Source organism: Alnus glutinosa, chromosome 9 (genome assembly GCF_958979055.1).
Source record: "Alnus glutinosa chromosome 9, dhAlnGlut1.1, whole genome shotgun sequence".
Lineage (NCBI taxonomy): Eukaryota > Viridiplantae > Streptophyta > Magnoliopsida > Fagales > Betulaceae > Alnus > Alnus glutinosa.
The window spans coordinates 22711818-22722005 of record NC_084894.1 but is presented as its reverse complement, the minus strand read 5'-3'; the positions used below and the strand labels follow the sequence as shown (position 1 = coordinate 22722005).

Here is a 10188-nt window from a genome sequence, read left to right as displayed (position 1 = left end):
ATCTGCTCCTCTCACACAAAATACATCATGTTCGATGGTGGGGTCCGGAATATAGTGATTTCTAAAGCCAAATTAACTTTAACTTGAGCAGTGAAGAGTTGGAAGTTAGTGAGGTAGTGAAAGTACATCAATCTTGTAGGTGTTTTATCCGTGGCCCGAATATAAGTAGGCGGTTATTAATCGCTGATAAATGTAATTGTATAACTATCTAAACTGATTAGAGTTGATGGTTTTAGAGATAGTTAGACAAAAATAATTAATAACCAATAACTTGTATATAATATGTAGTATACATATTAAATATAATAAAAATTAATAATATAGCCTAACCACATTGTTTTAGTATAGAATTTGAGACTTTGATGAGTTTTGTTAGTCTTCACGCTGCGTCTGAGTCAACTTAATCATTTAAACATGAGCAGAAAACAAAGCAGTGATTGACAGGAAACGTATTTACCGTCCCATCAAAAAGTGACATAAGAAGTTACTTTTTGATAATAAAAAAATGCCAATCACTGCTCGAGCAGTAATCCTTTTTGCAAACATTTCCTCTTCATCTACTAAGACAATGAAAATATCTTGGAGACCAGTACATAAAAACAAAAGCACAAAAACAATAGACAATGGGGGAAAAATAAAAAGAAATCTATTACAAACACCAAAACATAGCATTATGTAAAGTTTATCAACCATAACATCATGAAGTTTTTAAACCAAGTAAACATACGATCTACATACACAAAAGTAGAGAAATGATCATTCTCTATCTGAAGGAACAATCCTTAAAACACTAGAAGATTATTATTTAATCAACTTCCTCAATTTTGGGACCAGCACCGCTTCCACTGCCAGTGGTCGGACCATCCTCATCCATGGCTCCACCCATATCACCGCCGGCACCTTGGTACATCTTGGCAATGATCGGGTTACAGATGCTCTCCAGCTCCTTCAGCTTATCCTCAAACTCATCAGCCTCAGCAAGCTGGTTCCCATCAAGCCAATTGATGGTCTGGTCAATAGAATCTTCAATCTTCTTCTTGTCGGCAGCTGGAAGCTTGGCAGAAATTTTTTCATCTTTGATAGTATTCCTCATGTTGTAAGCGTAGTTCTCCAGCGAGTTCTTCGCCTCAACCTTCTTCTTATGCTCCTCATCCTCCGCCTTGTACTTCTCAGCCTCCTGGACCATCTTCTCAATCTCTTCCTTGGAGAGTCTGCCCTTGTCATTGGTGATTGTAATCTTGTTCTTCTGTCCGGTGGTTTTGTCCTCTGCGGATACATTCAAAATACCGTTGGCATCAATGTCGAAGCAAACGTTGATTTGAGGGACACCCCTAGGAGCGGGAGGAATGCCAGAGAGCTCGAACTTGCCCAGCAAGTTGTTATCGCGGGTTCTGCTTCGTTCACCCTCGAACACCTGGATCAGCACACCGGGCTGGTTATCGGAGTAGGTTGAGAAAACCTGCTCCTTCTTTGTGGGAATGGTTGTGTTCCTTGGAATCAAAACAGTCATGACGCCTCCAGCAGTCTCCAAACCAAGCGAAAGAGGAGTGACATCCAGCAACAACAAGTCCTGCACCTTCTCATTACCCTCACCGCTAAGGATTGCAGCCTGAACAGCAGCACCATAGGCGACTGCCTCGTCAGGGTTAATGCTCTTGCAAAGCTCCTTCCCATTGAAGAAGTCCTGCAACAATTGCTGAACCTTCGGGATCCTAGTAGACCCACCGACTAGAACCACGTCATGGACGGTGCTCTTGTCCATTTTAGCATCCCTTAAACACTTCTCCACAGGCTCCATACACTTCCTGAACAAGTCCATGTTAAGCTCCTCAAATCTCGCTCGTGTAATCGTCGAGTAGAAATCAATACCCTCATACAGAGAATCAATTTCAATGGTGGTTTGAGCAGTAGATGAGAGAGTCCTTTTAGCCCTCTCACAAGCAGTCCTCAACCTTCTCAGAGCCCTGGGGTTTCCACTGATATCCTTCTTGTGCTTCCTCTTGAATTCCTGAACGAAATGGTTCACCATCCTGTTATCAAAATCTTCACCTCCCAAGTGGGTATCACCAGCGGTAGCTTTCACTTCAAAGATGCCCTCTTCAATGGTCAGAAGCGAGACATCAAACGTCCCACCACCAAGGTCGAAGATGAGCACATTCTTTTCGCCAGAACTAGTTGCCTTCTTGTCAAGCCCATATGCAATAGCAGCTGCAGTTGGCTCATTGATGATACGCATCACATTGAGGCCGGAAATGACACCAGCGTCCTTTGTGGCTTGACGCTGCGAGTCATTGAAGTATGCAGGGACAGTGACAACGGCATTCTTGATAGTTGTACCAAGGTATGCCTCAGCAATCTCCTTCATCTTTATGAGAACCATGGAGGAAATTTCCTCCGCAGAAAATTGCTTCTCTTCTCCCTTGTAATTGACCACGATCATGGGCTTGTCCCCAGGCCCAGGAATCACCTTGAATGGCCACAATTTCATATCGCTCTGCACCGACGGATCACTGAACCTCCTACCAATTAATCGCTTGGCATCTGCATACCCAAATAAACAAATTCATTCAGAAAATTATCCAAAATTATCTTTGGGTTTAGACACACTAAATCAGAAAACAACAGAAAATCCTTGAGAAGTCTATTAGAACTTGGAGGTAAAAAATAACATTTTGTGACTTGAATGAATCTAAATACATGGAATTTTGACTTAAAAATCTCTGGGTACTATTGTTTCTTCAACATTCATAAGGATAGAGAATGATTACAAATTCCTCTTGATGTTGGAAGAGGTGTAGATTGATTAGAAAACCAAATAGATCACATACGAGATAGGCCTTCCTCCAAACAGAACCACTACGAAACAAAACCGTCAATAACCAAATTTTCTTTCCTTTTACTCGATTAGCTTGATGAACAACTCTTCCCTGAAAACATACCCTTTTAAAAATAATTATTCCACGATAACCTAAGAAGTTTCTTCAACATTCACAAGGGCAGAGATTGATTACAAATTACTCTTTGATGTTTAAAGAGGTGTAGGTTGATACCAAAAAAAAAAAAAAAAAAAAAAAAAGAAAGAAAAGAAAAGAAGCAAATAGATCACATGCAGAGGAGGCCTTCCTCAAAACAGAGCCACTATGAAACAACACCGTTTATAACGAATTTTTCTTTCCTTTTACTCGATTAGCTTGATCAACAAATTTTTTCCTTCACTTTTATCCTCTGGGGGGTTAATGATTATGTAAATATTACGAATTTAGCTTCATCGCCTAACTATACTTCAATTCAAAAAAGAAAAGGAAAAAAAAAAAAGAAAAAAAAGAAAAACAGAGATAGAGAACTCCAACACAATTCTTTCTTTCTCAATCAAACAACTGAAACACTAAATATAAAATCCATAGAAAAGCATCAGATATAACAGAAAAAAGAAGCTTACGAAGCTCTAATCCGAACGCAAAACCACTAAAGAGCAATCATTAGAGAGCTAAGGAACTCACCGAAAACAGTGTTGGTAGGGTTCATGGCGACCTGGTTCTTGGCCGCATCGCCGATAAGACGCTCGGTGTCAGTGAAGGCCACGTAAGACGGCGTCGTCCTGTTTCCCTGGTCATTCGCAATGATCTCCACGCGGTCGTGTTGCCACACCCCCACGCAGGAGTACGTCGTGCCCAAATCGATCCCGATCGCCGGCCCCTCGCTCTTCGCCATAGCTAATCAACAACGAAAACTCAAACAAAAACACTGAAAAACAACGATAGCTTTGATTTTTGCGACACAGAAAATTTGCTCAATTGATGAGGAGAGACAGGGAGTGGGATGGGTTATAAAGGAAGAGTGGGCTTTCTGGAAGGTTCTGATCGGGGCCTGTGAGCCGTAGGATCAAGACTATTTAACTGCCATAACAGGAAATTTATTTTTGCATTAATTCTTATTTGGGAGGGGATCTCCTGCTTTTCGTAGGTCTTTTAAGTTTTAATTCTCTAGGCGGTTCGAGAGTTTTCTTGTATTGTTTGGAATTTTCTTTTTTTTATTAATTTTTAGTGGAGGGGGTGACTGGGGTCTCCAGCTTTTCTTCGGTCTTTTATTTAGGCCCTTCCAGAGTTTTCTTATAGGCCACGTGGTATGAATTGCGTCTGTGACGGTTAGCTCTGACTACTGGTTCTGTCGCCGCCGTATTTGGGAAAGCTCCAACGAGTTTCCCTCAAAATATTTGAAATTCTTTTCTTCCGCTCTTATCCCGCTGGTATGACAATAGATTTATTATTATTATTATTATTATTATTATTATTATTTTATTTATTTATTTTAAATGATTTTTATTACTCAAAACAAAATACACCAAAATCTAGCATCTAGCTAGATCACCAAATATTAGAGGCGTTAGGTCAGTTTAACTGCTCGTAAACTCAATTCGGTTTTAGTTCGAATAGTAAATGAATCATTCGTGAACACAATAATCTACCCGAATATTAAACGAGACATACTTGTATAAATTTGACTCGATTCGAATAACGTTCATGAGCTTGTCTTGTATAAGTTTGAATCGACTTATTTGGCTTAAGTCGTTAACTTGCTCGTGTATAATCATATATAGACATATTCATTGGGACCGGCTGCGGGTCACCCCGGCTTCTCGAATCCACCATTGGGGTGGCTTGAAGGCCACCCCCCACCTCAAGTGGCTCACGAGCCACTCTAGAGAAGGCCGAGCAGGCACGAGACCACCCTAATGGGTTGGGGGTTGCTTGCAACCACCCATTTTCTTCTTCTTCTTCCTTCTTCCTTCTTTTTTATTTTTTATTTTTATTTTATTTACAAAATTTTTTTAAATTTTATTTTTTTTTAACTTTTTAATTATATATATATATATAGACACACGCACACTCTAGAGAAGGCTGAGGCAGGCACGAGACCACCCTAATGGGTTGGGGGTTGCCTGCAGCCACCCCCAGCAGCAACCACCCCTTTTCTTCTTCTTCTTCCTTTTTATTTTATGTACAAACTTTTTTTTTTAAAAAAAATTATTTTTAACTTTTTAATTATTTTTAAAATTTATATATATTATTTATAGTGATACGTGTTATCATTTTATTAATGTTAATGTGACACACTAACGGAATCTGTCAAGTGTTTTGATCGAATTTGAGTGTAGGGAATGATTTAGTTTTATAAATGTATATTTTTAATATATTAATATTTTTTAGTAGGAGTGACACATATCATCATTTTATTGGTATTGATGTTGACACTAATAGAATCTGCCAAGTGTTTTGATCGAATTTGAGTGTAGGGAATGATTTAGTTTTATAAATGTATATTTTTAATATATTAATATTTTTTAGTATGAGTGACACATATCATCATTTTATTGGTATTGACGTTGACACTAATAGAATCTGTCAAATATTTTGACGAAATTTGACTGCAATGACTAAATTGTTATTTTTTGCACCCCTTGAAGAACTTTGAATTATTTTATTTCACAGTGAGCGATTTATAATTTAGGTCAACCACATGGATTGATTTTATATTTTCGTTTTCTTTTATTTATTTTTTTAAAGTTTATTTATTTTTTCAATTTTTAAGAGAATAGGGGTATTGTAGGAATATTTTGACAAAAGTGACAGCGTTTAGCGTAGGAGGAGGCAGGTGTATGTGGCTCTGGTGGTTTTTGTTAAGTGGGATTTAGGGTGTTGAATGAGCAAGACGAACAAAAATAATTTGGTGCTTTTACATCTATTGTATTTTGTATTTTTTGTTGACTTGTCAACATTTAAATGGACGCTGTACAATATAAACTTTATAGCCCATCCAGATAGAAGGTATTTTCAATATATATATATATATATATATAAAAGATGGCTTGTTAGCTTAAGCAAGTGATTGAAGATTTTATGTTAAAATTTTTTATTGAATCATAATAATATTGAAATTCTTAAAATACATTTATTTTTTAAGAAGAAGAAGAAGAAGAAGAAAAAAAAAAAAAAAAAAAACTAATGGGTCTGGTGACCCACCTTGTGGCCCGTGGTTTGACAGGAATATGGTCATTATGTTTTTTCTATCTAAAGCACAAATGGTAATGAAAGTAATTTTATTTTTTTACTATTCTTTTCTAAGACCTTTCCTCGAACAAAATATATAAATTAAATTATAATGAAAAAACCATTGCTATGGGCTAGTTATAATTAGGACAAAAATTTTCTACGAATTAAATTCCTCCACCCCAATGTGATTATTTTCTATCAACAATTGTGAGATTCAATTTTTTTGTTCACATAAAAAATCAGCCGCAATGGTGAGACTCTATTGTGGTCATAGTAGTAATTCTATCGTTTTTCTTTGATTCAATAAATAAATTGCAAGAGGCTTTGATACCAAATTGACGCAGGACGGGAAGGTTTTCCAAAAAATAGATAAAGAATAACAGAAAATAAAGATAATTTTTATGTTAATTCAGAGTCTCACTAAAATAACAATAAGAACAGGCTGAACAGAGTTTCACCATCGAAAGGAAGATGAGTCACACCTCAAAAGAAACAAACTTTGTTTATTCATCATTCATAATCTGTCTCTAATACAAAAGAACATTTAAATAAACTTACTAACTAAACTCTAACCCGAATTTGACTGATTTTGGCCAAGCCCATTATTTAACTATGAAATAATATAAGTCTCTAACTCATCTAGAGGAGACCAGAAAGAAAATGTCAGCAGCCCCAACTGAACCATCATAGGCAAAGCAGAGAAAAAATCTGCAACAGCCTCAAAAACTCAAACCAGCAACTCTTCCTTAATACCCCAATTTCTGCAAAGAGAAACATTCTCCTTGGTCATTTTGAAGCTGTCCTTCCCATCAAACGAGTGCGAACATCCCAAAAGATAGGCTGTAAAACTTGCTCCGAGGTTTTAGGATGATTACCAAATGTTGTAAGCATTGCGGATCCTTTATATATAAACCAAAACCATATTACAGCAACATTCTTCATAAGTTAGAAACAAATTTACAGATGGAGAATTTTATAGGCCTGTGGGATGCTAAAAAAATCTATAAACTCTTATCACTATCCTCCTTGGTACATCTTCGCCGTGAAAGGGTAACAAATACCCTCCAGCTCCTTCGTCCTATTCTCAAACTCGTGTGCCTCCACAAGCTGGTTCCTTTCAAGCCAGTGGATGGTCTGCTCAACTTCATCTTCAGCCTTTGCCAAAGCATTCTTCACTTCTCTGATTCTGTAACTCATGTAGTAAGCACAATTTTCCAATACTTTCTTTGCCTCCACCTTCTTCTGATGCTCCCTATCCTCGGGGATGGTCTCAGCCGTCTTCACCTTCTTCTCGATCTCCTTCTTCTTGTGCTCCACATCCTGAGCCATGTACTTCTCAGCCTCGTGCGCCTCGTTCTTAATCTCCTTCTCAGGCTCCTTATCCTCTTGCGTGGCTCCACCCTTCTCAATCTTGGCAATGACCGGGTTGCATATGCTCTCCAGCTCTCTCATCATGAATTCAAATTCATCTGCCTCAGCAAGTTCGTTCCGTTCGACCCAATTGATAGCCTGCTCAATTGCATCTTCAATCTTCTTCCTGTTAGCAGATGGGACCTTGGCTGAAAACAACTCATCTTTAAACGTGTTCCTCATGTTGTAAGCGTACTTCTCCAGTGCATTCTTTGTCTCGATCTTCATGTTATGCTTTTCATCGTCAGCCTCGTATCTCTTAGCCTCTTGCACTAACTTCTCAATCTCTTCCTTGGAGAGCCGGCCCCTATTGGTGAATGTAATTTCAATCTTCTTTCCAGAGGCAGAGACATCCAAAATACCGTTGGCATCAACGCAAAAGCACACATGGATTTGAGGAACTCCCTTAGGAGCAGGAGGAATGCTAGATAACTCGAACTTGCCCAGCGAGTTGTTATCGCGGGTTCTGCTTCGTTCACCCTCGAACACCTGGATCAGCACACCAGGCTCGTTGTCAGAGTAGGTTGAGAAAACATGCTCCTTCTTAATGGGAATGGGGGTGTTCCTTGGAATCAAAACAGACATGACGCCTCCAGCAGCCTCCCAACCAAGCGAATGAGGAGTGGCATCCAGCAACAAGAAGCCCTGCACCTTCTCATTACCCTCACCGCTAAGGATTGCAGCCTGAACAGCAGCGCCATAGGCAACCGCCTCGTCAGGGTTAATGCTCTTGCAAAGCTCCTTCCCATTGAAGAAGTCCTGCAACAATTGCTGAACCTTGGGGATCCTAGTAGACCCACCGACTAGAACCACGTCATGGACGCTGCTCTTGTCCATCTTAGCATCCCTCAAACACTGCTCCACAGGCTCCATACACTTACTGAATAAGTCCATGTTAAGCTCCTCAAATCTCGCTTGGGTAATCTTCGAGTAGAAATCAATACCCTCATACAGAGAATCAATTTCAATGGTGGTTTGAGCAGTAGATGAGAGAGTCCTTTTAGCCCTCTCACAAGCAGTCCTCAACCTTCTCAGAGCCCTGGGGTTTCCACTGATATTTTTATTGTGCTTCCTCTTGAATTCCTGAACGAAATGGATCACCATCCTGTTATCAAAATCTTCACCTCCCAAGTGGGTATCACCAGCGGTAGCTTTCACTTCAAAGATGCCCTCATCAATAGTGATAAGCGAGACATCAAACGTGCCACCACCAAGATCAAAGATGAGCACATTCTTCTTACCAGTACTACCATACTCCTTGTCAAGCCCATATGCTAAAGCAGCAGCACTTGGCTCTTTGATTATACGCACCGCATTTAGGCCCGCAATGACGCCAGCATCCATTGTGGCTTGACGTTGTGAGTGATTGAAACGAGCAGGAACAGAGATAACAGCATTCTTGATCTTTGAACCACAATAAGCCTCTGCAATCTCCTTCATCTTTATGAGAATCATTGAAGAAATTTCTTCAGCCAGAAACTGCTTTTCCTCGTACTTGTAGGTAACAACAATAATGGGCCTCCCATTATCAGGGTCATTAATCACCTTGAATGGCCACAATTTCTTGTCATTTTGCACTGAGGCATCACTGAATTGCCGTCCAATCAAACGTTTAGAGTCTTCATACCACCGACATGAACATCAACGTGTAAACAAGTCATTACATTAAACATTCTTAGCTTCTCAATAAGTACATTTTGTCACCTTAATTTGTTTTGAACAATTGAACCCATTAGAATTTAGAAAGCAAAAAAAATAAAAAAATAATAATGCTCTGTTCTTCCTCCGCAATAATTAATGTAATTGACCAAGCAAGCTAACAGAACCTATATATACATAAAAGAAAAAACCAAACTTCTGAATGTAAAACTCTAGAACGTAAAATTGTGAAAACAAGGGACGCACCATAAATAGTGTCGGTAGGGTTCATGGCTGCCTGGTCCATGGCCGCATGACCGATCAAACGGTGAGTCTCATTGAAAGCTACAAAAGACGGTGTTTTTCGGTTCCCATGATCATTGGGTATGATCTCCACCCGATTATGTTTCCAAACTGCCACACAGGAGTAGCTTGTTCCCAAATCGATCCCAATCGCCGGACCCTGGCCTTTCCCAGCCATAGCTTACAAGAATTGACAGGGAAAAAGACAATGAAAAACAACGAAGAAATCACTTGGTTTTTAAAGACAAAGATCACAGGGAGTCAGGGACTCCGCAGTATGGTTTGGTGACCCGAAGAGCGTGCTGAGAAGTGGAGAGGGCTAACTTAGAACATAGTAATCGAGGACTTCGATTTGTACTATGGTCCCGTCGACTGTGGACATCCGAGGCTTCCGAGCTGGTAGACATAGCTTTCTTCATGCTTGTTTGTCTGATTACATGAGTGGCATTGGTTGCTTGTGGAAAGCCAAAGCTAGCGATTGCTTTTCTACTTTTTTCCGTACTATTGTCAATCGGTGCCTTTCATTCTTTTCGTAATCGATCTATATATTCTCAATCGACGTCAGAAATTAAGCTTAAAGCATTTCTAGTTCTACCAGAGAAAGATGGACAGAGCTTATTATATTTCCATACTAGTATAATATAAAGGCGTCGATTATTATATTTCCATTAATGTTATCCATAATCACTTATGTTAGAACCTTTTTTCTTTCTTTCTTTCTTTTTCGCCAAATACTTTACCAATATGGACATTTAAAAGAGAAAAAAAAAAATATAAAGTAATGGAG

The 10188-nt window shown here is 39.1% G+C and overlaps 2 protein-coding genes across 2 annotated transcripts; both read right to left on the bottom strand.

The window, feature by feature from the left end:
- Nucleotides 1–624: 624 nt before the first annotated feature.
- LOC133877342 (heat shock cognate 70 kDa protein 2) lies at nucleotides 625–3831 on the bottom strand. The gene is made up of 2 exons (XM_062315607.1): nucleotides 3501–3831; nucleotides 625–2541 (listed from the first exon to the last, which is right to left on the bottom strand). Exons 1-2 carry the CDS (start codon nucleotides 3709–3711, stop codon nucleotides 806–808), a joined length of 1947 nt encoding a protein of 648 aa, XP_062171591.1. The 5' UTR covers nucleotides 3712–3831; the 3' UTR covers nucleotides 625–805.
- Nucleotides 3832–6931: 3100 nt separating this feature from the next.
- LOC133877239 (heat shock cognate 70 kDa protein 2-like) lies at nucleotides 6932–9954 on the bottom strand. The gene is made up of 2 exons (XM_062315482.1): nucleotides 9366–9954; nucleotides 6932–9079 (listed from the first exon to the last, which is right to left on the bottom strand). Exons 1-2 carry the CDS (start codon nucleotides 9577–9579, stop codon nucleotides 7068–7070), a joined length of 2226 nt encoding a protein of 741 aa, XP_062171466.1. The 5' UTR covers nucleotides 9580–9954; the 3' UTR covers nucleotides 6932–7067.
- Between the last annotated feature and the right edge of the window lie 234 nt (nucleotides 9955–10188).

Coding starts and splice junctions, on each gene's coding strand:
- LOC133877342 (XM_062315607.1), bottom strand. CDS start 3,711: ATGGCGAAGAGCGAGGGGCCGGCGATCGGGATCGATTTGGGCACGACG. Junction 2,542..3,500: donor CCCTACCAACACTGTTTTCG/GTGAGTTCCTTA, acceptor TTGGGTATGCAG/ATGCCAAGCGATTAATTGGT.
- LOC133877239 (XM_062315482.1), bottom strand. CDS start 9,579: ATGGCTGGGAAAGGCCAGGGTCCGGCGATTGGGATCGATTTGGGAACA. Junction 9,080..9,365: donor CCCTACCGACACTATTTATG/GTGCGTCCCTTG, acceptor GGTGGTATGAAG/ACTCTAAACGTTTGATTGGA.